Source organism: Neovison vison, chromosome 13 (assembly GCF_020171115.1).
Source record: "Neovison vison isolate M4711 chromosome 13, ASM_NN_V1, whole genome shotgun sequence".
NCBI lineage: Eukaryota > Metazoa > Chordata > Mammalia > Carnivora > Mustelidae > Neogale > Neogale vison.
Window position 1 is genome coordinate 30,410,780 of NC_058103.1, and position 16,103 is coordinate 30,426,882.

The 16,103-nt window shown below is 37.5% G+C and overlaps 1 protein-coding gene across 2 annotated transcripts in view; it reads right to left on the minus strand.

Annotated features, from left to right (window-relative positions):
* Positions 1-362: 362 nt before the first annotated feature.
* Positions 363-16,103, minus strand: part of TRIP11 (thyroid hormone receptor interactor 11) — a 68,523-nt gene continuing 52,782 nt past the window's right edge. For both annotated transcript variants that reach the window (XM_044231232.1, XM_044231231.1), the window contains exons 17-21: positions 10,340-10,421; positions 9,413-9,527; positions 8,817-8,933; positions 6,492-6,636; positions 363-3,784 (exon numbers count right to left, since the gene is read on the minus strand). In XM_044231232.1, the coding sequence (XP_044087167.1) occupies positions 3,564-3,784; positions 6,492-6,636; positions 8,817-8,933; positions 9,413-9,527; positions 10,340-10,421 (680 nt within the window). In that variant the 3' untranslated portion in view covers positions 363-3,563. The remainder of the gene's footprint in view (positions 3,785-6,491; positions 6,637-8,816; positions 8,934-9,412; positions 9,528-10,339; positions 10,422-16,103) is intronic.

The following is a 16,103-nucleotide window of genomic DNA, read 5'->3' on the forward strand; positions in this document are numbered from 1 at the left end:
TTTAAAAACCATGCTCCTTCCAATACTACCATCACATGCGCTGTTAAAAATACTCAAGTTCCACATCTCAGAAAAGATGAAGACATAACTGAGATGATCTTGCTGAAAAACCAAGAGCCCAATGATGCATACTACCTCCAAAAGAAAATTAAAAGGCTGGATAAAATCTCTCAGATCCTCTTTTCATGCAAAATCTTCGGAATCTATTCAATTATTCATATTAACATTTCCAAGGCTCACACAGCATCCTAAGGCAACATCCCGTGAGCGCTTGAAGACCTTAGCTTCCACAGTCCATCAACTGCTGCTACAAACAACATGTGTAAGTCATTTCTCCCCCTTCTAAAGAAAAAGTCAGCAGCTGTTTGCTAAAAAAATTTTTTATTGTGGATAAAGACATTGCCAACTTACATATATCATTTTTATTTGGAGTATTTTTTTTTTTTTGCCTTGCAGTGCTCCTGAGAAATTCAGAAATGCATTGACTTTAGCTCTATAAAACACAGCCCAGTATTAAGGTTGGGTTGTAAATTCCCCACATTTAGGTATTTTCCCTAAAAACCAAAGGACAACTTATCAAGTTTAATTAGAGAAACCTTAATAAGTTAAAAAGTAAAGACTGGCAAATAATCACAAATGTCAGAACATTAAAATTCCATTACTTTTTCCATAGGAATATATAAAATAAATTATCAGTTATACTTGATATTTACAATATTCAATTTTTGTGGATGGAAGACATTTTAAATACTGATATATGGAAAACTTTATTGGCTTGAAAAATCAGATTCAAATGCTTTAAGTCTGACACATACTGGCACTCCCCCACTAAATCTTATCACTCCCCTAACCTTGAAGATGAAGTTTGTTTTCCATCTATTGATGGGGTAACTATTTTGAGTCTTTTCCCCTTTGCAATTAACCATTCAAAGGTTAAAATAAACGAGAGGCTTTATTTGCAGAGGATAATTAATATTTTAATTGGCTGGTTTTAAGAAAGTCATTCCTTTTCCCCCACGTTTTTCTTATTTTGGTTTTGTTTCCTTTTTTTGTTTTCTTTGAAAAATTGATAATGCCAGGGACTAAAACTCAACCAACCATGATACAGGATTATATTAAAATCAAATTCAATGACTGGATGGCTTTTCTACTATATTATAGCAGTTGAAAACCATTAGGAATGTTGTGAAAAACTGGCAGCTAAAGCAAAATTCAACCACAAAGTTTAGAGAGAAGTAAACAGTAGAAGTACTGTAGTTAAAATATTGCAGTAAAAATACCGTTTGCCAGGTCCTATTCCTAACATAACAATTATATGCTTCATCACTGCATGGTTACTGAAGATTCCTTGAGCAGATGTCTCATCTCTGACACAACTTGGTTTCAGAAAAGTATATGAGTTATGCCTGGTTTAGATCAACAAACACTTGGTGTACATACCAGTGAGCTATAGTTTCAGCTATGATACAACTGAAACATTAGGTACCACAGCTTGAGGACAAGGTCACATACTTATTTAAATAGCAGCCATGAAAGGACAGGCTGTGATGTTTAGATGTGCAATCCACCATAACAGCTTTCAAACTTACATGAAACTATGGTCGGGGGAGGGCAGGAAGGAGATGCTCAAAATGTCCTCAATGGCCTTTAAAATATGATGATATGCTACACTTAAATATGTAGCATACATCTCCTTTTCAAATTAAAAGATGAAACTTTTTTTGCATGTTCTCTTCAAAATGATCATGTGTCTTTTTTTTTTTTTTCCCAACTTAGAAACTTTTATTTCAGATGCTCCACACTGAAATGAAACTTTAATGGCAAGCAGCACATAATTTAGGATGGCCAGTGAAAGCGTCTTTGGAAGGATCGTATAAAACTTAAGGGTAATAATTTCGCAGAGAAATAATAATGGGCAAAACAGACAATGAGGCAGTTTGACAGTTCTAATATAGAACCTGTACAACAATTTCTTTTAAAGTGGACTGAACAAAGAACAGCGATATATATATAAATACATTAGTTCAGGAGACAGGTGATGCTGAGGCAGCGACATCTTGGTTACTGAACATTTCAGAAAAAACGAGCTTTACCCATCCATACATGAAGACTTCTAATTCTCCAATCTAAATACAGTAGACAGTTACAACAAAATTTACAAATAAACAAATTGAGTCCTGGTCGGGGCCAGGCCTATTTACATATTTGGATTAGTATTATTTTCACCTTTCCTTGTTATACAGATGTTTCTGTTTTCAAGGCATACTGAAATTTACAAAATTCGCATAAATGTACAACTCCCAACGACTAATAAAAACACGAACATCCTGATAAAATGACGTTCCAGGTCAAGATTTTTTAGGATGGGTTTGTGAAAAATTAAAGTACTACTCCCTTCTCTTAGGTTGCGAACACCCAGTGCTGGTGGGGTTGACATCACTACCCTCAGTGACCACGAGGATGAGAATGGGGGACTCCCAGATCAACGAACCTCTTCCACCCCACTCCAGACAGAGGCAGGAAGTCTCCGGTTCAGTGATATTGCTAACTGTAGGTACGAGAGCACAGCTGTTTTTGACTTAACACTTACACGAAAGCTGTGCGCACGTGTGTGAGCAAACGGTTTTGAGATGATACCTTTAAAAAGATACCTTGGCTCTTTAAACTAAATCACATCCCCACCGGATGTACTCAACGGTGAAAAGGAACAAATGACTATACATGTAACAATGAGGATGGGTCTCCAGGGAATTACGTTGAGCGAAAAAGCCCCTCACAAAGGTTACATGCTGCCTGAGTCCATTTACACAGCATTCTTGAGATGACCCAATTGCGGAGCTGGAGAACAGTCAGTGGTTGCCGGGGTCAGGCAGGTACAGGCAGGAAGGAGGAGCAGGGCAGCCCCAAGGCTTGACGAAACTGCTGGGTATCTGCATGGGCACCGCAGCACTGATCACATCAATCCACGCGTGTGATACAACCGCAAAGAACCAAACACACGCACATTCCACCTCAGGACACCTATGATCTCCCAGGACAACCCTGCTGTTGGCCTGTCTACACCAAGTCCTCTCAGGAGGGCTTAAGGGGGGAAAACAAAATGACCCAAATATGCTTCAGATCAATTGTTTGCACCATACAGATAAGCCACTACTATTATTTTCTCCTTTTTGTAAATTTCTTGATTATCTTTAAAAGATAAACCACATGACTCTAGCTTAAATGAGCTTGAAAATCAAAGAGATAAAGAGCTGATATATAGCTACTACAAATTTTTATCTTTATATTTTTCTTTTTATAAATTAAGATGAAAGATCAAATGTTTCTAGCTTAAATTAGGTCAAATCAGAGAAGGAAAAAAAGCATGTAATATAGCAAATACTTCCTTCTGTGACACCTGCAATTTCTAAACGCAAAAATAATATTTTTATTAAGTTTAGAGAATATACAACTGCAAACAAATACATGACTTTTTCTGAAAGGCCACTTCGTGAGAGTACATACATATAGTGTTTGCGGTTTCTTTAAAGTGCTTCGTATGTTGTCTCTGGCTTGGGAATCACCTATTGCTTTAAAAGGTCTTTCAACACAACTCCGGCGCTGTTGTCAGGTGACACTGGCAAAGGTGTAAATGTGGGCAGCACATCTGAGATGGGTTTCAAAAGAAGATGCCCGGGCCCACCGGGTCCAAGTCCAGCTGGGTTAATGAGAGGCACAGCCGCAGAGCGGGGAGCCAAGAACGGATTCACGTCTGTTCTTCTACCAGATCTGGATTCTGTGGTATCTAGACGATAAAATGCAAGTTATTCAGTCTCCTATACATTATCAATTAACACTATACATGTGTTTTAGGTTCCTAGATTTGGCCCCCAAATAAATTTCATTCCTATGCTGCTGGGTCTGGACCCCCTAAGCAGGGTCTGTAACATAAAAAGGGTTAAAAAAGACAAGACAGGAAGCGAGAGGAATGGAGAAAGAACGGGAGGGAGGAAGAGCTGTATGCACACGAACGCTTTATTAAACACATTAATATTATTTGATACTCAAATACTAGTTATATAACTGATGAACTTCACTTATTTTAATGACGGCTTTTCAGGTGGTGTTTTCTACGTTACGATGTATATTTTCTAACTACTCACCTGAAAGACTGAAGGACTTGAAAACTCCTTTTCCCCCAATAATTATGAGGGCCATGAAAAAAACTGGCACCAATCCACAGTGATAAAAATCAAGTTTAATATTAATTTAACCAAAGAAAAACCTGACCCTTTTTTAGACATACAAAGGTTTGAAACAATTCTGTTAGATTATTTCTCTATCAAGGTATGCTGAAACTCATTTTTTTATTGGAATAGGTATCTGTTAATGCTCTAATGTCCTGGTGGTTAGAATTCTGCTTTATTACCCAAGACGACTAACTCCCTAAGATACAAGTACCACCAAAAATTTAAAAAAAAGCTTCTAAAACAAAGAAAGCACTGAGACAAATTCATCTAATCAACTCAACGTTGAGGACCCTGGGTTCCCAAGCTTTCCTTCACTCTAAATGGTAACTTTCCAAACTCTGGAAAAGCTTCCGGTGCTCCTCAGTAAGCTCTGACCCTTGCCACACACTTCCAAATCCAGGTTTAAAGACTAAGCTCATTTGGTGCTGCTGTTGTTTTTTAATGTAAACCCTGTACCAGCTCCGAACATCACTGGCTTTTGTCTCTGATCATTCCAAACCAAGATGGGCACATGTCTTGATAAGAGGAAGAGAAAAGGAAAGAAGAGAGGGAAGAAGCAGAAGGTATGGAGGGGGAAGGGAGGACAGGGAGTAGGAGACGTTACCATAATGAATTTTGGAATCCACCTGAAGATGCTATGACCTAGTGTAGCAAGAAAAAAATGTGGTTTTGTTTGTTTGTTTTTAAAGACTTTATTTATTTATCTGACACAGAGAGAGAGTATAAGCAGGAGGAGTGCCAGAGGGAAAGGGAGAAGCAGGCTCCCCGCTAAGCAAGGAACCTGATGTGGAGCTCAATCCCAGGACCCTGAGATCATGACCTGAGCAGAATGTAAACCCTTCACCAACTGAGCCACCCAGGAACCCCAAGAATGAAGTGTTTTTAGTATACAGTCTATAGCTGTTAGATAAAGTGAAGAGCTTTTATTGAATTTAGGAGCCAAACCTTTTATCAAAACAAGTTTTGCCATTTTTCTTTATATAAAAGTTCAGGAAGATAGAAATATTCAGCTAAATTAGACTTTAAGAGAGTTTTTTAAAATTCTGAAATATAAATCCTTTAATATTTTATCCAAATTTAAGTATCTGATATGAGATAAGCCTAAGAGTATATAACACACCTTTACAGTCCAACTAGTAAAGATTTTAGTCTATATTAAAATACAAAGATTTCAAATAAAAGAGAGACTTTCTAATAATGTTTATTGTTTAATGGATTATACTTCCTTTTCAACTCAAGAAAAGTCACTGCATGTCTATAATATAGGGGACGTAATTCCCTCGTAAGGCCCTTATAACCTAGTGAGATAGAAAACCATACATACAGATCCCAGAACAACGAAACCATTTGCTTCCAGGCAAGTATAAGGTATAAGAATGCGTCAATATATTCTTGGATGTCTAAGCCAGTTTACTAAACTGCTCTTGTAATTATTACTAACATACCAAGGTTTGGTTATTGAATGTAACACTTAGATGTTCACAGGAAAAAAAACCTTCCTCTAACTATAAACTACACTTTTTTTTTTTTGGAGGGTAATTTGCCATTATATTTTAATTCTTAAGAAATGTCTACATGTAGGTATTATACTTTCAGAAATCTATCTTAAGGGAAACATTAATGATGTGTGCAAAAATTTATCAAGGATGTTCATCACAGCAATATTTTTAACAGAGAGGGGTGCCTGGGTGGCTCAGTGAGTTTAAAGCCTCTGCCTTCGGCTCAGGTCAGGATCCCAGGGTCCTAGGATTGAGCCCCACATTGGACTCTCTGCTCAGCAGGGAGCCTGCTTCCCTCTCTCTCTGCCTGCCTCTCGGCCTATTTGTGATCTCTATCAAATAAATAAAATCTTAAAAAAAATTTGTAACAGAAACTGACACAATCTGAACATAAACTACACTTTCAACTCTAATTTAGCAATAAGCAGCATTAATTAGTATGAGAGAAAAACAGGTGACCAAGCAAAGGTATACTGGTTCACCAGCACTTCCAAGAATAATTCCAAGTGGCTTATGTAGAGAGAAGAATTATTCCAATATACAAAGGAAAAATACTTCATATTGTTTAGGTTAATCTAAGCTAATTAAATATCAGATTGCTACAGAATATATGAAGCCAAAATCTAAAGCTTTATTGGAATTTTGGAAGAAGTCACTGCACATTTTCAAAAACACTAAAAATTTAGTTAAGATCACTGTAAAACAATCATAAATTAAACATTCAAATTTTTTAAATTATAAAAAAGTAAGTATCTGGTCTTACCTTTAAAGCTTTCTGGTACATTTGTAACTGCTGTTCTCCTTCCTGGTGAATCCAGAGGTTTCATATCATGGACAGAAAGCTTTGGTGGTGGAACAGATGGATGAGATTCTGTTTCCAGAAATTTAACAAAAAGTTCTGAAAAAGACTAAAGAAATATTTGGGTTATTTTAGGCAGATATTAAATTCTACTCACTACAACCAAGAAAATGTAGCAACTCTAAATATAAAAAAACTAATCATGCCTTCTGAATCATTTCCTTATAATTAAGCTTTATGAACTATGAAAACTACTAGTGCTTTAGTTAAGTTTATCCACTAAAACCTTCAGCAATATAATCAATATTTTTGATGACAACATTTCTTACAGAACTTAGTCATAATTAGCTACCCAATGACACTGAGATTTCTTGCCATCAATGGCACTTAGGACATCCAAATCTTAAGTCATTTTAGTAACTGTTTACGTGGACATGAAACACAATATAAAAAACAAGTATTAAACAGTAATATTTGGTCAATGAATACAGCAAAAACTCACCAATTATCAGATTAAAATAATGTAGTATTAAAGATTTTATTTTTAAGTAATCTCTACACCCAACATGGGGCACAAACCCACCACCCCTGTTCCACCAACTAAGCCAGTCAGACACCCCTAGAACTTTCCTTTAAAGTAAGTTTCATGCCATCTGATTTAAAATAAGGTATATTTTTAATCTTCAAACAGCCCTGGGTATGTTACCTAGCCTCAGTTTCTTCTTTTTTTTTTTTTTTTTTTTAAAGATTTTATTTATTGATTTGACAGAGAGAGAGATCACAAGTAGGCAGAGAGGCAGGCAGAGAGAGAGAGAGGAGGAAGCAGGCTCCCTGCAGAGCAGAGAGCCCGATGCGGGACTCGATCCCAGGACCCTGAGATCATGACCCGAGCCGAAGGCAGCGGCTTAACCCACTGAGCCACCCAGGCGCCCTCAGTTTCTTCTTTATTAAAAAACAAAGTAGGGGAGCCTGGGTGGCTCAATTATTGAGCGTCTGCCTTCAGCTCGGGTCATGGTCCCAGGGTCCTGGGATCGAGCCCCACATCAGGCTCCATGCTCCGCGGGAGGCCTGCTTCTCCCTCTCACATTCCCCCTGCTTGTGTTCCCCCTCTCGCTATGTCTCTCTGTGTCAAATAAATAATAAAATCTTTAAAACAAAAACAAAAAACAAAGTAAAATAAAGAAGCAAACTCCATATTCTAATTCACAGAGCTACTCAATTTATTTTAAGTTTTTTAGTTTTTAAGTAATTTCTATGCCCAACATGGGGCTTGAACTCACAACCCCGAGATCAAAAGTCACATGTCCTTCCGAGTGAGCCACCCAGGTGCCCCCAAGCTTACTCAATGTATTACTGTTCATTCAGACTACCAGGCACTGTGTGTTCATGTTTATTAACTGTCTCCTCCTGCCAGGATCTAAGTTTGTTGAGGGCAGGCACTTTGTCTTCTGGTTTGCTGCTGTATCCCCAAAGTTGAAGAGAGTCTGGTATACAGCAGGTGCTCAGTAAGTGCTCAATGACCAGACACACACATGCATAAAGTAAAACCTTCGTTAAGAATCTCATAATAATTTAGTAGTAAGATAAATGACTCTGTGCCTATAGCATGATCAAATACAAAAGTACCTAATACTGTGAAAAACAAAAGTACTGTATAAATAAAAAGCTAGAATAAAACATAAATGCAACAAAATATTTAAACTGGCTTATTGGGGCACCTGGGAAGCTCAGTCAGTTAAGCATCTGCTTTTGGCTCAGGTCATGATCCCAGGGTCCTGGGATCAAGCCCTGCACTGGGCTCCCTGCTCAGTGGGGGGCCTGCTCCTCCCTCTCTCTGCTGTTCCCCTTGCTTGTATTCTCTGTCAATACCAAAGTAAAATCCTTAAAAATAAATAAACAGGGACACCTGAGTGCCTCAGTGGGTTGAGCCTCTGCCTTCGGCTCAAGTAATGATCTCGGGGTCCTGGGATCGAGCCCTGCATCGGGCTCTCTGCTCAGTGGGGAGCCTGCTTCCCCCACTCTCTCTGCCTGCCTCTCTGCCTACTTGTGATTTCTCTATCAAATAAATAAATAAATAATGTTAATAAATAAATATATTACACTGTAATTAATAAACTGGCTTATTATCCTTAAGCTAATCACCTCTCTGGATCTCAGTTTCCACAACCCCAAAATAAAAGGGCTGTATAATAAAAAAAATCTAAAAAAGAAATCTGATTTTTGCAAATGCATGTGACACACAATCATTTCACCACTCCTATTCGGGGCAAGAATAAAACTGGCTCTTACGCTATTAAGCACAGATTGTTGATTTGGTCTCAGAGGCGTGTTGGGGACACTTTTTGATCCTCCTCCAAGCCACCCAGTCATCCACCTGGTAACACCACCTTGACCTTCGTGAAGCAACTGAAAGATTATTTTAAAACAGGACAATATTACCAATACAAGAAAAGAAAAAAAATAAGAACTACTTTTACTTGATTTCAGTGGTAGCACACTATGCTTTTCAAGCCCAATTCCTAGTAAATGTCTCCTACTGAGAGAAGCTATAAATACAATAAAATGTCATCCCAAGCACTAAATCAGAGTTGAAGACAGTCATGTCTCCAAATGTCAGCATTTTGATAGGAGAGGTGGCTTATAAGTGACAAAGCTAGTATTACACAAGTTGAACAAATCCACCTCTTCACTATATGAAGATACATATCCGTATATCCATATCCACAGTCACTATATCCATATTCCTCACCAGTATGAACTGGTCCATTTCCACTTTACCAAGAAAATGGAAAAGCTGTATAATATAGAGTAAAAGGAGACAATTTTATGGGCTGCCATAGTTGAGTTATAAACACATTCAGGATGGCTTTCCATCGTTTAGTTACCTGCTCCATTTCCTCCCTCTTAATACCCAGGATGCTTCCCATTAACCGTAGCACCTCGTGGCGCTGATGTTTGGGCGTGTGGAAATGTCCGATGAAGAGGTTTCTCATTAGGACTCTGTGAAAATAAAGAACAGCTCAGGCTAACTCAACAGTTATCCCAGTTACCCCCGTATTTAGTGTAAACCACATTAAAAATATAGGTATTTAATTATACTTTAAAAAGTTACCAAAAAACACTGAACAACAAAATATTTTGGAATACTTAAAAAGAAAACCTCTTGGCAACTTTAAACAAAGACATTTCAAACAATCTAAAAACGCGTACCTTTTACAACATCCGTTATCGCCCACTCGTTTTCTCCCATCGAATCGACCACCTGAGACAGTGCTCAGTGACACTCAGTGTCTGTCTGGCTTCTGCCTTAAGACACTCCCGATGTCTCCCTCCTCACCTCGAATGGTGAGGCCAGCACTCGTGCTTCACCACAAGTATGCTCACAGTTCCCCACTCACATTTATTACAAATTTGCTAGTAATATCTAAATCTTTAAAATATTAATGATATTTTAACATATACACCTAGGTTCCAGACCTAATACACTGAAGCAAGGTACGTTCATTGAAGGACAGCAAGAGGGAGCTAGAAAGACTGCTAAGAATAAAAGTTTTTATTTCAGGTACTTCCTAGCATGGTGATGTTTTAATTCTTCCGTATGGTTTTAAGAAAAAGAATTTGAGCTGGGAAAAATCCATTTAAAAAATCGAGAGAAGTTATTCTACAGACTCCTCACGAAAATGACCTATATTTCATCACCATACAAGAAAAGGCTTTTAAAAACTTAATCGCATATAAACATCTACATGTAGCGGCTGTTCTTCCTGTAAAGGTAGTCTCCATAAAATATATAAAAGTTAAAAAGAGCATACTTGTCCACTTTTCCTTCTGTACTGTTTACTAAGTTCATCAATTTCTTTTGTACATCATCCAGCATTTCTTGTCGGAGTTCATCTGTTTTAAAACATGTGAATAAAAATAATCATTAACTGATTAAAATAGCCTGGATGAATATACAATGAGATTTATAACATCTTCACCACAAATTTTGAATATATACACTTATTCTAATTAGTAATATTTAATGACTTCCATCTCTTCTTTGGTTCAGGAACTGGGCTTCCTGGTATAGAAATTACCCAACAGCCAGAGTACGCTTTTATTCACACAGTCTATCCCCAATAAAGTATTCAATTCTTTAACAGAAAATTTAAACACCAAAAACAGGTTTTCATTCTCTTCAGAAACTTAAAAGCAAAAAAGAGATTTTTCACCACTGCTTCCTTGCATAAAACATTTCCAGAGCCTCTCTTTAATGGGGGAGAAATGGAAAGGACAATTTTAGATTTTCCTTTTTCCATTTTCCTGGCTGGACTCTGGTTTTTGGTGAGCAAAGAAGAGTATTTAATATAACTAAGAGCATGGCTCTGGATGCAGCTCAGAGGACAGAGTATTCTGAGGTATACAGGTTGTAAAACCCAATTCAGATCACTGGTTCTAACATACTAATCAAGATAACTGTAACTTTTATGATTAATTCAGAAGAATGTTGGACTACTTCATTTTATAATTCTTATTTAAAGAAGCAGCAAAATCTGTAAAATCTTGTTGGAACAGCTGGAATCCAAGCAGTGTTACAGGCACAGTCTAGAATTACAACAGGAGATACCCTGTTCATAAATCCGACCGTGCCATAGGGCCAACTATTTCCAGACAAAGGAACTCTCAGCCAGACCCATGGAGTTTTGGTACCTGTCACCTCAGAAATGGATAATTTGAGCTGAAGTAAATGCTTATCCAAGCTAGATTACAAGTTTGGTTCTGAAAGAAGAGAAGAGATTGCTCTGCAGCAGAGCTCTACTTTTCAAATCAAGAAATACTCCAATCCAAACACTAGACTCTGACCTCTTTCCACAAAACTAGACTTTGAATTATGCTGCATTTTACTGGTGGTAGCTGGATACAAGTCCCCTTGTCAGATACAGTACTCACAAATATTTTCTCCCATTCGTGGGTTGTCATTTTGCTTTCTTGATGTTATCCTTTGAAGTACAAGTTTTTAATTTTGATGAAGTTCAACTTTTTTCTTTTGTTACCTGTGCTTGCAGAGTCACATTCAACATCACGAAGATCTATTCCTGTGTATTCTTCTAAGATTTTTTTATAAATATAACTCTAAAATGCAGGTCTATGATATATTTTGAGTTAATTTACACACACAGTATAAGGTAAGGGATCAATTTCGTTCTTATGCATGTAAGACACCCGGCTGTTGCAGCACCACGTTTTGAAAAAAAAAACTATTCTTTTGGCACCTTTGTTGAAATCCAACTGAGCAGACATATATGGTTTATTTCTGGCCTCTCAATTCCTACTACAAGACTTCTGCATGTTTTTTCTTCTACCTGAAAAGCCCTTTTCCATCGGGACACTTATTAACTCCTATTCATCTTCACATCTACGTTCATAGGTCACTTCCTCAAAGTTTTCTCTGAACCCTACAGATTAGCCAGGTCCCCCTTGCACAATGCCTACTATTCCGTTAAAGTACTAAATGTATATACAAAAATGTCCAGTTTAACGGTTTGCAATGGCTTGTGGTTCTTCTAAATTGCAAAAATCTAAATTGCAAAATGTAATTCATTTATAGGCTAACTTTACCAAAATAGAGATGGTTGCCATAACCATATTATAAAAGCAAGGTTTGTGTTCGGAAAATCTACTACAAACGTTTCCTTTCCTGTCTTTCCAGTAAGGAATTTAAGCTTGGACATTAAAAAGAGAGAGAGAGAGAGAGAACAAGATTACTATAAAATCTGAGTCAGTAAAAGACATTTTAGATTCTTAACATGCACGTATATACTATGAACACATGCTGCTATCTGGGCCCTTTCTATTACTACATTCTGAATCTAAGTAGAATTCTCAACTATTTGGAGGAAGAACAGCAAGTAAATTAATCTCTTGTCGATGTTCTCAATTAACCATCCCACTCATGGACTACAGGAAGAGCCAGAGTAACGATGGGCAGAGTCTTCTGTTTCATCCTCCCCCACCATGGAAAGGTAGCAGAGAAACAGAGGTCAAATTTACCTCCACTTTCCCTTCCTCTCAGATCTCCATTTACTTTCTTCCCAAATTAATGATTTTTATATTGATTATATATTAAAATAATAATATTCTGAGCTATATAAAATGTGACTAAGATTAACTTCAATTGCTTTAACATGGCTACTAAACATGTGGCTTGCATTATATTTTTATTGGATAGCACTGCTTTGGAGCATAACCAGAATGTAACCACTATAATATACTGTCTCTTATTTAAAAAAGAAAGATAAAACTGAATGATAGACATCTTCAGAGTATAACTGACAGAGCAAAGAGTTGATTTTGCTCTGATTAAAATTTTAATAAAATAATCTAGAAAAACTTAATTTTGCTCTATAAAAACAGATCAAGAAATCTATCTTGGGACGGCTGGGTGGCTCAGTTGGTTAAGCAGCTGCCTTCGGCTCAGGTCATGATCCTAGCGTCCTGGGATCAAGTCCCACATCGGGCTCCTTGCTTGGCAGGGAGCCTGCTTCTCCCTCTGCCTCTGCCTGTCATTCGGTCTGCCTGTGCTCGCTCTCTCTCCCTCTCTCTCTCTGACAAATAAATTTAAAAAATTCTAAAAAAAAAAAAATCTATCTTAATAAAGTTCAAATCAAGGGGCACCTGGGTTGCTCAGTCATTTAAGCATCCGACTCTAGATTCTGGCTCAGGTCATGATCCTGGGATCGTGGGACAAAGTCCAGCATCAGGCTCTGCGCTCAGCAGGGGGTTTGCTTGAGATTCTCTCACTCTGCCCCACCCCCGCCATTCCCCCCTCGGCCCCCTCTTCTCTCTCTCACAAAATAAATAAATAAATCTTTAATAAAAATCAAGTTGGGGGACCTGGATGGCTCAGTCGGTTAAGCATCTGCCTTTGGTTCAGGGCGCAACCCTAAGCTCCTGAGCCCTGCATCAGGCTCCCTGCTCAGCGAGGAGCCTGCTTCTCCCTCTCCTGCTCCCCCTGCCTGTGTTCTCTCTCTGTCAAATAAATAAAATCTTTAAAAAAATAAAATAAATAAAGTTCAAGTCGAAGATATTTTCTTGATGAAATTCATTAGTATCAGTATAATTTTGATTAAAATCTCTGTTCTGAAAGGTAAGATCAAAACATCCTAATGCCAAAATAATAGGGTAAAAATTTCTTAAACTCATCAGAATACAAGTTAGTCCTAAACTAATGTGATAGAAAACTGATAACTCTGCATATCCCTGCAGGCATGCAGAGGGCTGTTTCAAATTCAAGTAGTAGTTTAAACAAATTCTGATATTAAAGTCTACAAAAAACGCTCAGAATTTGGAGGGAAGGCTTGGAAGAATGGTACTAACTAGGAAAGGCTTAGAAAAGAAAGTCAAATTCTGACTTCAAAGGTCCCTATGGACTTCTCTTTTTCTCTAAGCACCCTGATTTTCCTCCCATCAGAGATTCTGAATATTTCTCCACAAAAACCGAACACTAATTCAAACCACAATTTGAAATCAGAACTGTTTTTATATGGGCAGACAAAATAACGGTTATTCAGAAATGCGTTTTTAGCCAAATATAATATCCCTGTGAAATAATCTAACATGCCAAAATAATTCTCTGGAAGTTAAAAAAAAAAAATAAAAGGCAGGGGATATGCTTTAAAGTTGAGCAATAAAGCAACTGAGATTTAGTCTAGTTTAGGGGAAGGGTTACCCTAAATATACACCATCCTAAAGCCTGCCATATGACAGCCTCTTCTCCATACTGCCTCAAGAGGACACCGCAGTCCTCACCATGTGATTTAAAATAAAAACTGAACATGAAACATACTGACTATAACAAATAAGTCCATCATAACTTTACATTTTATTTGTGATTAGTAACACTGCACTATAATACTGTCTTTAGAGCACATCATAAAATTAAGTCACACTCCTTACAAAGTCATCTGGCTGTTGCATGACTTAGCTCTCTTGGACAAGACTCAAGTCAGATTTATTTAAGTCATCTGACAGAGAAAAGAAAGGTGATTGGAACAGGACTCGAGGGTCAGAAGACCTGCATATGAATCACGGTCCTCTCACCAGGGCCAGATGCTGTTGCCTATTTTGTAAAATATGCATGCTTAATCTCCAAGGATTTTGAATCTACTGATTAAATGCGACTTTTCTAAACAGTGAAGTGCTATATTAAGCGTTAGTACTCACTCATCTGATTTCTTAAAATAACTAAAGAATTCATTTTTTAACCTACCCCTGACCAATACAATTATGCTATTACTTGAGTTACTATTAACACTGATAATTCTGCCTCCATTTTGTCTTGTCCTCTTTATTAACCAAGAAGCCAAGAGAAGGAAGAAAAGAAGCTAGAAAGATGATTTCATTTATAGATATGTTGGTAAATTAACTGGGTCTAGTGTCTTATCTGCACTAGCTACCTAAAAAATCAACATGAATCTTAATACATTAAATCTAATATAAAGAAACTTAGCGTCTTCATATAATTAAATATAATCAAAACAAGGGTTAGAAATTAGATGATCTTTTTATCACAGAATTTCAACTTCTACAAGATCAACTTCTTTATAAACACCAAATAATTTTTTTTAAAAGATTCCACTTATTTATTTGACAGAGAAAGAAAGCACAAGTAAGCAGAGAGGCAGGCAGAGGGAGAGGGAGAAGCAGGCACCCCGCTGAGCAGAGAACCTGACGCAGGGCTCGATCCCAGGACCCCAAGACCACGACCCGAGCCGAAGGCAGAGGCCCAACCCACTGAGCCACCCAGGTGCTCCCAAATAATACTCTTTAAAGGCATCTCATATTTAACATTTGAAGTTAAGACATACTGGCATCTGCTTTGTCTTTTAACTCAAATTCTTTTCAACCATATCATAGAATTTTAAGGTCTAGAGTACATGGTGAATGCTTTCTCATTCCATAACTGTAATTATTAATTGATGAGCGAAAGTAATTTTTGAAATTCCACTTCCTAGCAATGACATCACATGAAAAGATTTTATTAATACAATATAAACTCATTAATTTGAACTTCACTAGGTCAGATCTGTGACTCCATGAAAAAAGCAACATTGGGGCGCCTGGGTGGCTCAGGGGGTTAAAGCCTCTGCCTTCGGCTCAGGCCATGGTCCCAGGGTCCTGGGATTGAGCCCTGCATCAGGCTCTCTGCTCGGAGGGGAAGCCTGCTTCCTCTTCTCTCTCTCTCTCTGCCTGCCTCTCTGCCTACTTGTGATCTCTCTGTCAAATAAATAAAATCTTAAAAAAGAAAATAGCAACATTGAGGTCTCTTGGGTTATTTGTAGAATATAAAATTAGAGTGACTATAGGCATTTACAGCAGGTCTTATACAAATATTTTTAATGTAACCAGATCAAATTTATTTTCCCTCTCTACCTGCCTCCCTCAATCCTTTAGTATGAATTCAGATAATCTATACTGTGATTTTCCATACTGAAACAAAACTTTTTTTAAGAAGACTGAATACTGTGGATCAAATTATATATTTAATTTTAAAAGGTTCACACAGAACAGCCATATCCCAAAAGAAAGCGCTGG